Below are 13,758 nucleotides of genomic sequence, written 5' to 3'. Positions count from 1 at the left end.
TGTGTATTTACAATAGATGATGATGGATAATGTGCGCTTGAGGATATAAAAGGGATTGTCTTCATTTGAACAAGTTGTAATAACATTTTAAGGAAAGAATTATGCGAGGGAGGTGATAGGATTTGGTTTTTTTGTTATCTTTTTTTTTTTTGTTTTCTTTCTTTGAGAGGAATCAATCATGAAGAAGTAATTTGTGGTAAAGGACTTTTTTATTAGTTCAAAAGGGAAACAAAAAAGTTAGAATGAATCGAATAGAGATTTTCAAAAATAATAAATTTGATAGAGTCTTAGAACAAAAGTGACAAAAAAACAGAAAAATATTTCAACCACAGATTGCATTTCGATGCACTTTTCTGAATACAAATTCAATGTCCTTACGAAATAACTCTAACTTGTTAAATTTGTTACTTGAAAAGCTCATAAGCAAGAAAAGCCGCTAACTCGAATTCATCATTCAATTTCAAAATAAACGTGAAAAAAAAATCTTATAATCAATATAATGCGTGGGATATTCTTTGTTGTACCAAATCAACATAATTAGTTAGCTACGTGGGAATTTCAACTTTATTTCTTTGATGGGATAAAAAAAAAGATTATAATGCTTTGAGAAGGAGATAATAATTTTATTCTATTATTATTGCAATATTTTTCTTACCCACAATATTTTGATTGGGGATTAACATTTTAAAACCACATAAAAGATGCAAAATGTTTCATAAACACAACCCAAAAACAGGTATATAAATCCGAATATATACGGTCTTGCGCTGATGCGGGTTTAGAATGTTTACACAGGTTCTTTTTGGTTAATCCAATAAGTAATATTCAAACGATGAATTGTTGTTGATTTTTGAATTTTGACTTGGGGTGTTTTTTTTTTTTTGTATGGAAGTGTTGTTAGTTTAGGATAAAGAAATAACCGTTTATTATTTTTGGTTAGATGGTAAGAAATTTTCTATTAAATAAAGTCAAAATATTATTTTAAAGAATTAGCAAATCCTATTAACTTGTTGCTTTTTTAAGGCAACAGATTAGGGATTTTGGTTAAAATACATTTTTTCAAGGAGTTCATATTTTTCAATATTTTCTGACCGGATCTGTGAAATGGTCTTAGATATCTACATATTTGAAATGAAATTAAGACTGTTTAATGGGAAGAAATATTTGGTTACAAGAAAAAAATGCATCATTTTGGATTGGCAATGTTTCGAAATAAAGAAATAATGAATTTGTCAAACCTATAAAAAAAAAACTTTTATTTTTATATTTAATAAAATAAGAATAATTTTAGTTTATTTTTTTTTTTTTGTTTTAATGCATATACTGTTTTATTTTAATGCATAATACTAAAAAAGACTTACTTTTTCGAATATATTTTGGGATAAAATAGCATAGGCTATAGAACTTTTTACCTTTTTCAAATAGGTAACTAAGATGTGATAAATTTCAAAGAGTAGTTAAAAAAAAAAATGTAAAACCTTCGAATCTTATTTGTTGAAAGCAGGTTTGTAAAAAATATTTTTTTTTATGCATTTGTTTTCCATTACAAATTAAAACAAAATATTTAGGTATCGCAAATAAAAAATGTTTGCATTAAAAGAAAAAATTTTTATCGTAACTGAAAAATATTTTCTTTAAAAAAGTTATTTCTTGCAAATAAAAAAAATATTGCATTCAAAGCAAAATGTTTTTGCAACTGAAAAAATATTTGCATTGAAAATAAAATTTGTCTTACAAACAAAAAATTTTCTGCATTAAAAATGCGAAACATTTTTTTTTTTTAAATTGGTCGAATTTCTTACAATTTTGGGTATTTTTACATTTTGCATTGATTTTTTTTTCCAATGCAGGAAATTTTTATTTGCACTAAAATTTTTTTAAGCAAAATATATTTACATATTTGCAATAAATTTTTTTTTCTCAATGCAAACATTTTTTTAGTTGAGATAACATTATTTTAATGCAAAATTTTTCTTACTTGCAATAAATATTTTTTTAATGGAAATATTTTTGAGCTGCAATACAAAATTTTTTTATGCAATTGTTTTTAAATTTAAAATGCATTTTTTTTTCAATCGAAATTTTTACAATCTTTTATAGGTACCTATGTATGTATGTATGTATCTACAATTCTACATATCTCCATGTTATTTCGGTTCGACTTTATACTTTCTTCTACTAAGCTCACTCATTTCATTTATAATTTTTCTCTTTTAATCAAAGTTTTACCTTTGAAATTAAAATTTCAGTTAATGTGTCGAAAAATAAAAAAATAAGTCTCTTTTCTACTGAACCCAAATCAAAAAAGAAAAAATTGTAAGCCTCCACTTGTTTCTTAAATGATGCGTAAATCTATTCAACTTTGTAGGTAGTTAACTACATTTCGTATAAGGTTTATTTAACGGTAATTGATTTTGTGATATTTTTGTTTTCCTTTTTTTTTCAACCCTTGGCTATTATATACTTTGTACCTATACTAACCAAAAAGAAAAACGATAAAAAAAAACAACACATCCGATTTGGAACGAAAATCCCTTCCACATGGTATCTGTCCAAAGGGAAATACCAACTCAAAAAAAAATCACCCTTCTTGGTGAAAAAAATTAAAGTGTGCAAAAAAATAAACACAACCCAAGGGTAATTGCTGTGTGCGAGTGTCATGACAATAGAATTTCAACCAAACACCCAACAAATGTCTGGCCTTTTTTCCAAATTTCATACCCTCTCGTTGTCGTAGTTTGTTGATGATGAGGTCTGTCACCAAATTCAATTCACCAATACCACAAAATGTTACATTATTTTTACTTGCGATATAGGTACTATAGGGCAAGTTTAGGATTCGTAAAAAAAATCGAACTCGAGATAACAATTTTACATGACATTACGATGATGGAGAATGATAAAAAAGTGGGTCCGGCAATTCTGTCTGTCTGTCTGTCTGTCTGTCTGTCTGTCCGTCTGTCTCTATCTGGAGCTGCAGCCTAAACGAGTGAAGTGATTTTCTTCAAACTTGGTAGTTAGCAGTTTTTGGTGATTCCCTAGAGGGGAAATTGAAATTTTTTTTTTATGACCAAAACTAACGGTACCTGCCATATAACGGAAATAGAAAAGTTAATTTTTTTCAAAAACGGCTCTAACGATTTTGATTAAAATTTTTGTGTGTAATACTACACATAAGGGCCAACTTTTTAAATAAAAAAAATATTTTTTGTACCGTTATTAACGGTACCTGTCATAGAACGGTTTTTTTCGTTTCTGAATATCTCGTACACAATTAACCCGATTTAAATGAAAATTTTTATACAAAAGTGTGTAAGTAAAGATAATATTTAAATTTTAGAAAATTTTCAAAAAACGCATTTTTGGTTTTTTAAAAAATATTTCAAAATTTTTTTTTGAAAAATCAATTTTTTGAAAACGGATCAATGAAAAATTTTGAAATTTAGTTTTTATGTGTAAATTAATTATTTCTTCAAAATGGCATACCAACTTTTTTTTTGAAAAATGTTAAAAAAATTTTATATATAAAAAATTATTTTTTTAAAAAACGGCTCCTACAATTTTCAAAATTTTTTTTCCAAAAATACCTTTTTATACGAGAAATAAAATGGCATATTTGTTTTTTTTTTTAAGATATTTTAAAACGGAGTTTTATTAATTATAAAAACAGATTTAATTTTTTTATACTACTTATGAAATTTCTTCAAAATATCGAATTTTAAATTTCTTGAATAAAAGCTTTAACATTATAGTTACTTTAAGCATAAGAGCAAGTACGTGCGACCCCAGTCGTGCAATTTATTTTTTTTTGGAATGTCCAAGAATTATAATTCTATCTATGTTTACTTCTGCTTTTTAAGGGTTTCTTTTTTGTTATTGTAGACTTACCACCATCAGAATCAGGATGGTCGTCATCTCCCCCAAAAATTTAAGTGGTGTTTTTCTATGTTATATCCTCTCGCAATCTCACAAATGCCATCTTGCTTTGCTTTCGAATAATATGCAACCCAATTATTTTGTTGATGATGGCATAGTGATGATAGCTTGAGGGCTACTGGCAATACCTCGAAGGCTTGACGTTTATCGTCTTCCGGTTTGTCGGTTTTGAACCTTCCGACAATTGGTTTTTAAATGTGTTGATTATTATCATGATTGTTATCCCTGTTATTCTATTAGTAAGCAATATAATTTGGTGCAAACCTACACTATTTTCAAACAAGGGATGAATTGGGTTTTAGTAGCCTGTTTATAAGAATTTAATTGCCGACGGGTTTCATGAGGCAATACCAGTTAAGAACTTCTTTGTTTTTAATAAATGGATATTTTTGATGTTGTTGAGATGTCTTACAACGTTTTGTTCTAAGTTTAAATCGATGGAGAACGGGGAATAAAATTTACAGTGGAGTTCCACAAGGTTGGGTATTATACACTTTACTTTTTTTTTGTAGTAATTGAATTGATTTTCTTTAGACAACTTTAGCCAATAAACTAAGTGGAATTCGATGGGAATGACCTGAAAATATGGGTAGGATTTATGTCTTCGTATTGGTCTTTTATTCCTGCAAAAAAATCCTTCCTTGCTAGCTCAATGCCAATATTAAAAAATCCTTTACTAAAAAAAAAAAAACAAACATTCATGTCTAGGTAAGCACTTTAAAGGAAAGAAAAAAAAAAAAACACAAAATGAAAAATCAATATTTTTAATTCCAGAAGCAGTTTGCTTGCTACTGCATTACTAAAAAAGATAAAATCCATACAGGGTGTTAAAAGGGTCATGGAATATCGAACAATTGAGTTTGAGTATAACCTTGCCCGGTGTAAATAACTAAAAAGATAGATTCAACTTGAATTAAGTCATAATCCTTTACAAAAAAGATACAAAAAGAGAAAAAACATTTATAAAAAAACTCATGTGGCACCGCAATTCAGTGGCCAACACTCAAGTATCTATATGTCTTAAGCCTTATGCGACAGAGAAATACTGTGACGGATGACACAAGAAAGGAAGATACTTTATCCACTTGAATGTCTTTTATTTGATTCCACTCTTCCATTGCATTTTCAAAACTAAGGTGTAGACTACATTGTATCTATATAGAATTTGTAGGTAAAGGTAGGTAGGTACTTTCATAGTTTCGACTCGAAACGAGTTCAATTTTTGCTACATCATGATGATGTTGATGATGATTTCGAAGGACATTTCATGTAATCTGGGTATCAGTAGAAGACTTAGAAGACAAAATACAAAAAAGAAATAAAAAAATATATGGCGCATTTATGAGTAAATGATGGAAACCCTGAAAAGTGCTAAGATGACAATTCTATTACTGCCACAAAATATTAGGTACTTGTAACTACTTAGCCTTCTTTTATAACTCTCTGATCAACCGGATCAGGTGTGAATGAGTGTGTGGTTTTTTTGTGATTACTCTCGATTGTTCTCCAAAGCAGACTTCGATTTTTCTTTTTTGATTTTTTTCGTTGACAATACTTAATCGGACTTTAGGGGTTTTTGTATTTTTTTTTTTTATATATTTTTTTGGGTGATTTGATGATTGTGTTTTTAAAATCTCATTACGAGCGTATTCAGGTGATGAATTTTTGTATTGTTTGTTGTCAAAGCACTACAACAATGAGAGGGGGCATTTGATAAGATATTGTTAGAAACTGGAATTTTTTTTTATCAAATATTTAGTTTTTTTTTTTCAAATTTTTATTAAATTGTGTATTTTTTTTTTTTGTATTCTTTCAGGTGAAAATTTGGTTTCAAAATCATCGATACAAATGTAAACGGCAAGCCAAGGAAAAAGCTATGGCTGAACAAAATCAACAAAATCAGGTAAATATATTGTTTTCGCATTATAAAAGCTTGAAATATGAAAACAAATTGTATTTAATTATAATTTAATAAAATCAATAATAAAATAAAAAATGGTTTATATAAATAGAACAAAGTAAGGATTTTTGGAAATTGTATTTTCTTAAAATTGTTTTAATTTTTTGTTATAAATTGTTTAAATTTCATATAACAGAAAGTTCATAAATTTGTAGGATGTGTCATAAGAGTTCTATTATCAATTTTCAATACTTTAGTTTGAACTAAAATTTGCTGAGTAATCTGAATATAAGTTAATTCTAGATTACCTAAAGAAATGCTTTTAATTTTAATTTAATATTGTAAATTCTGATCGCCACAATTTTAAGTTGAATCAGCATTCAAAAATTGGATCTTAATGTTTTTCTGCAAATCTTTAATATCGTCAAAATCATTTTTGACGAACTAATATTAGTCCGGTCAATGTTAATGTAAATCTGAAAAGCGTTCGTGATATCGAAATTCAGTATATCGGGTATTCATTAAACTGGACGTCCATTGTATTTTGCTTTTTATCATCACTTACTAAAGTTAGGAATACAAAACTTTAAAATTCAGAATTTTGTAACCAAGTATTTTAAGAACCAAGTTTTGTCACTTAACGAATTAGTAGCATAGTCCGATTCTATATCCAGTTGAGGATAGAACTGGAGAATTGTTGTTTTTCTTTATTTAAAATTTCTGTATGACCAAGATTCTGTTTGAATATTAAAAATTCTGTTTGAAAAATCAGAATTCAAAATTTCAAAAAATCCTGTAAATCCAAAATCCTATATCAAAATTGTATTCCAGAATTATGTATGTTCTTTTTTCATTATTAACAAAATTTTTCTTTTTCCACTTACAAAACTTTGTAATACATAATTTTGAAATTACAAAAAAACAAAAACAGTAATTGGCTTGAGCAGCCTCTTATCAAAATCATTATTACTTCTGACGCTGAATCATGGTTGTAAAAATCACTTTTTCTTAAATGCATTTGATTTCCATTACAAATTGAAAAAAAAAAAAACATTTAGGTATTGCAAATAAAAAAAAAATTTCATTAAAAAAGAAATTTTTATTGCAACTGAAAAATATTTGCATTGAAACTAAAATTTTTATTGCAAATAAAAATATTTTGCATTTAAAAAAAAATTTGTTGAAAAAAAAAAATTTCGGCATTAAAAATAAATAAATATTTTAATTATTTTAATTTAAATATTCGTAGAATATCTTAAAATTTTAACTATCTTACCATAATTAGGTTAAATGTTATAGTTGACAAAACTTATGTATGGTCTAATAGTCAAAATTGTAAGAAAACAAATATTTAGTGCACACATTTTGCATTCAATTTTTATTTGCAATACAAATTTTATTTTCAATGCTTTTATTTTTTTTTTAATGCAAAAATTTTTTAAATGCAATAAAAACTTCTTTTGCAATGAAAATTTTTTTTATTTGGAATTAATATTTTTTTTTAATTTGTAATGGAAAAAAAAAAAGATTTTATCAACCATGGTTCAGGCTTCAGAGCTCTGTCATTTAAGTCATATGTTTCCCATGGTTTTTTGAAATTATAAATTATAATCAGAATATTAAGAAAAAACCTTTACTAAAATTTTGTGCAATCAAGAAAATGGCTCTAAACATAAAAGTTATATAAAGGTCTTTCTAAAAGTTTTTTTTTTCTCTGATCAAATCTATAGGTTCTAATTTTAAAATATGTATATAATCCAGTCAAATAAGGGTTTAACCTCGGAATGAATGTTAGTAGAAATTTTTTTTGCTCAATATCTTCCTTTTGCCATTCTATAACATATCTCAAAAGTCTAGAAAAATCTCATGTCCGCTTGTCGCGGTTTCAAGGTCAAATCGCGAAATGGAGATTTTCAAAATAAGCAAAAATAGGCTATGGTATTATATACACATATAATACATGATTTCAAGGTATTTTTTAATGCTGATTCCAAAAAATCTAAAATCAAGACAATCTGACGTCTCTGGAAAAAGTTATACCTGTTTTTCATCTGTCAACTCATATTATTATAACAGTTGCAAACTTACTGCCGAAAAACCCTTAAAAGTTATGGTAGATGAACCAAATTTTGCATGAAGATTTTAGAATCCATCATTATTAAAAATCAAAACAATCCATTACAAAAAATATATATACCTACGAAATAATGGTATTTTTTGAAGGAGGGGCAAATTTTAGGATATGCACTAAAGAAGCTTCTTGTTCATCTTAGGGATAAGTGGTAATAGGCTAATTTTTTCATTTTAATCTTTGTTTGGATATTCTTTAACTACCCTCAAAAATCTAAAAAAATCTCATGTCCGCAAGTCCTAATTTTGGAGGTTAAACTAAGTTAGGTGCAGACTTAAAAAAATTAGCAAGAAAAGTTTAAATTTGTATATGTATACCAACATAAGCGACATGATTTAAGGGTATTTTTTAACACTTATTCAAAAAAACTCACAATAAGTCAACCTGAACATCCCTGAAAAGTAATGCACCTTATTCATGTTGATCTGACACAAATATCTGAAGTGTTGTTTTTCAATTTTTTAAAATCTGCACCTTATCTTCAAACCAGGAAAATTAGGACTTGCGGACATGAGATTTTTTTATATTTTTGAGGGTAGTTAAAGAATATCCAAACAAAGATTAAAATGAAAAAATTAGCCTATTACCACTTATCCCAAAGATGAACAAGAAGCTTCTTTAGTGCATATCCTAAAATTTGCCCCTCCTTCAAAAAATACCATTATTTCGTAGGTATATATATTTTTTGTAATGGATTGTTTTGATTTTTAATAATGATGGATTCTAAAATCTTCATGCAAAATTTGGTTCATCTACCATAACTTTTAAGGGGTTTTCGGCAGTAAGTTTGCAACTGTTATAATAATATGAGTTGACAGATGAAAAACAGGTATAACTTTTTCCAGAGACGTCAGATTGTCTTGATTTTAGATTTTTTGGAATCAGCATTAAAAAATACCTTGAAATCATGTATCATATGTGTATATAATACCATAGCCTATTTTTGCTAATTTTGAAAATCTCCATTTCGCGATTTGACCTTGAAATCGCGACAAGCGGACATGAGATTTTTCTAGATTTTTGAGATATGTTATAGAATGGCAAAAGGAAGATATTGAGCAAAAAAAATTTCTACTAACATTAATTCCGAGATTTACCCCTTTTTTCTCCTTATTTGACTGTATTAATACTTTTTATTTTTATTTGTATTATTTTCCCTTTAAATTATAACTTAAATTAAACTTTGTTTTCTTTTCTTTTTTTCTTTTCATATTCCACCCAAAAATTGACTTGACTTCCTTCGCATCCTGTGGGTATTTTTTGTTCAGTCAGCGAGTTCACCACGACGTGTCGCTGTACCAGTTTTAGTCAAAGATGGCAAACCATGTTCGGGCAGTTCCAATTCAACGCCCCAACAACAACAACAACAGCAACAACAACAGCAGCAACAACAACAAGTAGGTGGCGCCAGTAATGGCGGTTCGACTGGCAGTGGCAGCAGTTCCGGTGGTGCAGTGACCAGTGGCAGTAATCTGCTAACCGGTGATGCCCCACACACCCATTCACCGGACACATCATCAACACTCCTGGCCACGTACAATGGTGCCGTATCTGGGCACAATGCCCAGATGCTACAACAGCCCTGCAATAATTCCCTAATGTCAAATAGTCTGGCAATGGCCTATAGAAATCAAAATAACTTTATGACCAATTCACATCAGCAGCAATGCGGTGGCTATTTGCCGCTGCAGGGTAGGGCTTGGTAATAATTAAGTGATTGTATCAGTTCGTTTTTTAATTAGTTTTTTTTTTTTTCCTTTTTAAATCATTTTTTTATTAATTTTAAAATTTTTCAAAAATTTTTGTTATTTTGACAAAGAAAACAAAACAAAAAAACAAATACTCAAAAAATACCAACACAACCATAAACACCACTTTCGAATTTAGACCAACTGCCGGTCGTAGTTTTGTGCTAATTTAATTGGCAATATAATTTTTGTATTAAAAATTAATTTTTAAAATTATCATTAAAAAAAAAAAAACATAAAAAGAAATACAACATTATATAAAAAAAGAAATAAAGAAAAAACTCTCACATAGCCAGAAAAAAAAATGTTTTTGTAAATACAAAATTTGTTTCGAATTATATTATAAATAGATATATAACTTTAAGGGAAAAATTAAAAAAAAAAAAAAAAAACAAAAAACAATATGAATTAATATTAATAGTTGACATTAGATTTAAACAAAAATTAGTAAAATGATAATTTTTTGTCTTTTCCACTTTAAATATAATGTAGTTTTTTTTAGTCTTAAGCTCAATATAAATGTATAGAAAAAAAATTATAATAAAAATTAATATTAATAAAATAAAAGAATTAATAAAAATACAATGTGAATATATTTGAAATTTTTTCTACCATCATCCATGATTGATTGAAAATGTTTTGAAAATCTAAAACAAACATTTTTTTTATCTTTTGTCGGGAAATTTGAAGACATAAAAAAACCTCAAACTGAAATAGTATTTTACAGATTTAACTTTAAAATAAGATTTTCTAGAACTTCGGTTGAATGGCATTCAAAAATGATGCAACGGGATAGTCAATAACAAAAAAATTGTTACTATTTTTAGTCCTTTAGAAAGCATTTCGGCTACCGTTATGTACCTTAAGCTGTAGGTACTTGCTTAAATTATGTTACGTATTGTAACAGACAATCAAACATGTCCATCGAAGGTGAAAAATAATAACCATTAACTGTTTAAAAGAATGTCTATTGATAGGGAAACATCTTTATCCTTGGAGTTAGCAGTCATAATTTAAAAGGGGTCCAGACGACTTATAAGTTGAATGAATAACCTGATAAATAGCGTGGTGATGCTAATGAGCCTCTTATGTTATGAGCGCCTGAAAAATAAAAATAAAGGATTGCAATCGCAGCTGGATAAATGTTGCAGTCCCCGTTAATTTACCCAGCGATATACCCTGAAAGATTTAAAAAATAGGGAATAGCGATCAGTGGCGTATCCAGAAAAAAATTTAGAGGGGGCTGGAAAATTTTTCAAACATTTCTTAGAGGGTAAATTTACAAAAAAATGTTCTCTCTAATTTATTCATTTTTGATCGAGAGTGAAGCGCTCTGCTGCAGTTCTGAAAGTGGCATAGTAGCATTTAACTGCTCTCGACATCGACAGCTTCGTACTACCGTCTCTTGTTTTTCAAAGTTCTTGTGTCCCAAGCATTTTACACAAACAACAAAAAGTTGAGTCATCTTTTGAAAAACACTTAATTTTGTTCGATCTTTGTCATGGTGCTGAATTCAAAACTGTTCACAGATTTATTCCTATCACGTGTAGTTTTTGAGCTATACCATTGAATAATTACAAATAGAAGTGACACCGCAGATTACTCTGCAACTATAAGAGTACCGGAAGATAGATGAACTACATGTTTGCTCCTCAACTATTTTGTATTTTCGAGTTGAATCTTAACTAATAATTTTTTTAAACCTTCATACAAAAACTAATAATTTATTATTATACATTTCAAAGAGCTTATATTGATATAAGTTTTCGTATTTTGAAAAGTCATATTAGTCTAGAGAACAAGGACGATGCCTTTTGCTCCTACTGGCCTAGGTTCGAATACCGGTAAAATTTGAAATTGTTTTTTTTTTGTTTTTGCGGAGATTTTTTTTGAGAAATTTAATTAATTTTTATTCTAGTAATGTAAAAAAAAAAAAACAATCTCAATTTCCCGTCAGATTCGAACCTAGGCAGGTAAACTTATCAGACATTCACCTTATCCTCTAGGCTATCTCCGCTTTTTGTAATGGGAAAACTTTTATCTATATGTATAAGCTGTTTAGGATTTGATTTTGGGTTGCTGGATTTGCTTTTGGATTGTTGGCTTTGCTTTTGGATTGTTGGATTTGCTTTTTTAATTCAATGCACGATACAAGCGACAATTACTTTACAGCGGAAGTTTCCCTGGGTGTCCACTTCTATTTGTAATTATTCAATGGCTATACTCATCAGTCATCACTATTTTCGATGAAAACGCTTATGTTTCACAATTCGACCGAAAGTAAATTGAAATCACTTTTCAATTTCACGTGAAATAAAATATCAAATTCTTCATTTCGATCGATTTCGAAAACTTAGAAATTGATTCGAACTGTCAAACTGAAGAATCATCCATTTTTATTTTGTTTCTGAAGTTAAATTATTGCTGCTGGATGCAATTTTATCGACAATTTTAATGGAAAAAAAAGCATAAAGAAAAAATAAGAAGACACATTTTGAGAGACAAATCAAATATGTAATTGAAATGCAGAAAATTAGGTAAAGCGTAAAGCGAATAAAGTTGCAAACACAGAGGCAGTGTTGAATTCTGATATTTCATGCCTTATGGTGTTTTATGCATTTTGTATTAAATAAACAGCAAATAAACATTACAAAACAATTAAAATATAAGTTTTGATAATATTTTGTCCAAAAATTACAGATTCATTGAAAAAGGAACTAAATTCACGAACAGAAACAAAGTAAATTGAATTCGATCAGAAAATCTAAATGAGTGAAAAATGCAGAACATCTTATTTCACTTTCGGCAAGTAAATGCGCTTAAGTGAAATGAAGAAAGTGAAAGTCGAAAAAACTAATTTTCAATGAAATTATTTTTGATATTTATTCCAAAATATATATTTTTTCGTAATATGTTGCTTTTTTAATCCAAATTCCAGATAAGAATTGCAGATATCAAAAATTTCTATTTCCAAAAGCTTTATATATTATTTTTGAAAAAAGTATTTTAAGATAGAATTAGAATAAGAAGTTTTACAAAATTAAACTTTCATGTTATTCGACGTACGTATTATACTAAAAAAATGATCTGAAGAATTCCGAATCGGACTAAAATCCGAAAAAAGTACCCTACCCCTCAACGTCAGCTAAGGCTCTTACTCAAACAAACACAAAAAGCCGTTTCAGAATTTGGAGGGGGCTCGAGCATCTGAGCTGCCTCTAAATCTATAAGATTTACGAACAAGTTTCAGTCAACCATATACATTATGATGAAATTAGCTAAAAAATAACATGATCTTGAAGGCTTGGGGGGCTTGAGCCCCCTGAGCCGCCCCCCCTCAATACGCCACTGATAGCGATATGTCTACGTTGCTACGTCAAAAATGGAATTCTTTTTGAGAAATGGAAAAATGATGACAAATACAAATTTCTGGTTGATTCCCAAGATGATAAAATTACATTTCAAAGAAACATTCATCAATCCATCTGAAAAGACACACGATCCAATAGTTACCATCCAAACATTCCAAATCAGAAGGTGTTCTTTCGGTAAAAGACAAAAAAGGTGACTTGCAATTAATTCTGTCTGTTTGACTCTCTGTCTCTATCTTGGCTTCAGCCTATACCACTGAAGCTCTATTAACTTCAAATGAATTTGGTGATACTCTAGACGGGAAATCAAAAATTTATTTTTAGGACCAGAATTGCCCAAATGAAAAAGTTTGTTTTTCTCAAAAATTGCTCTATTTTGATAAAAAAAAAAAATACAAAATGTAATGTGGCAAATAAAGTCACATTTTTTAAATAAAAAAATATTTTTTTGGCCATTAATAACAGTACATGCCATAGAAGAGTTTTTGTTTGCAGTCTGCCTTATTTTATAAACCAATTTTCAATTTTTGTACTAAAAAGTTTTATTAACTTTAATGATAAAATTGAGCAAACATTTTTTTAAGGTTTTATCAAAGTTCTTATAAAATAAAGTTAAAATTATGCTTCAATGAATTTTAAAAGAAGCTTTAAAGTTAAAAGTTGCTTAGAATA

The 13,758-nt window shown here is 28.3% G+C and overlaps 1 protein-coding gene across 1 annotated transcript in view; it reads left to right on the top strand.

The window, feature by feature from the left end:
• LOC129913987 (homeobox protein Nkx-2.1) overlaps positions 1-9,957 on the top strand; it is a 65,500-nt gene extending 55,543 nt beyond the window's left edge. The window contains exons 5-6 of the mRNA XM_055993001.1: positions 5,753-5,839; positions 9,236-9,957. Coding sequence (XP_055848976.1) covers positions 5,753-5,839; positions 9,236-9,673 — 525 coding nt within the window. The 3' untranslated portion in view covers positions 9,674-9,957. The remainder of the gene's footprint in view (positions 1-5,752; positions 5,840-9,235) is intronic.
• Positions 9,958-13,758: the final 3,801 nt, after the last annotated feature.

Source organism: Episyrphus balteatus, chromosome 3, assembly GCF_945859705.1.
Source record: "Episyrphus balteatus chromosome 3, idEpiBalt1.1, whole genome shotgun sequence".
Classification (NCBI taxonomy): domain Eukaryota; kingdom Metazoa; phylum Arthropoda; class Insecta; order Diptera; family Syrphidae; genus Episyrphus; species Episyrphus balteatus.
Note: the sequence above shows the minus strand (reverse complement) of the source record. Positions and strands in the feature narration are given on the sequence as shown.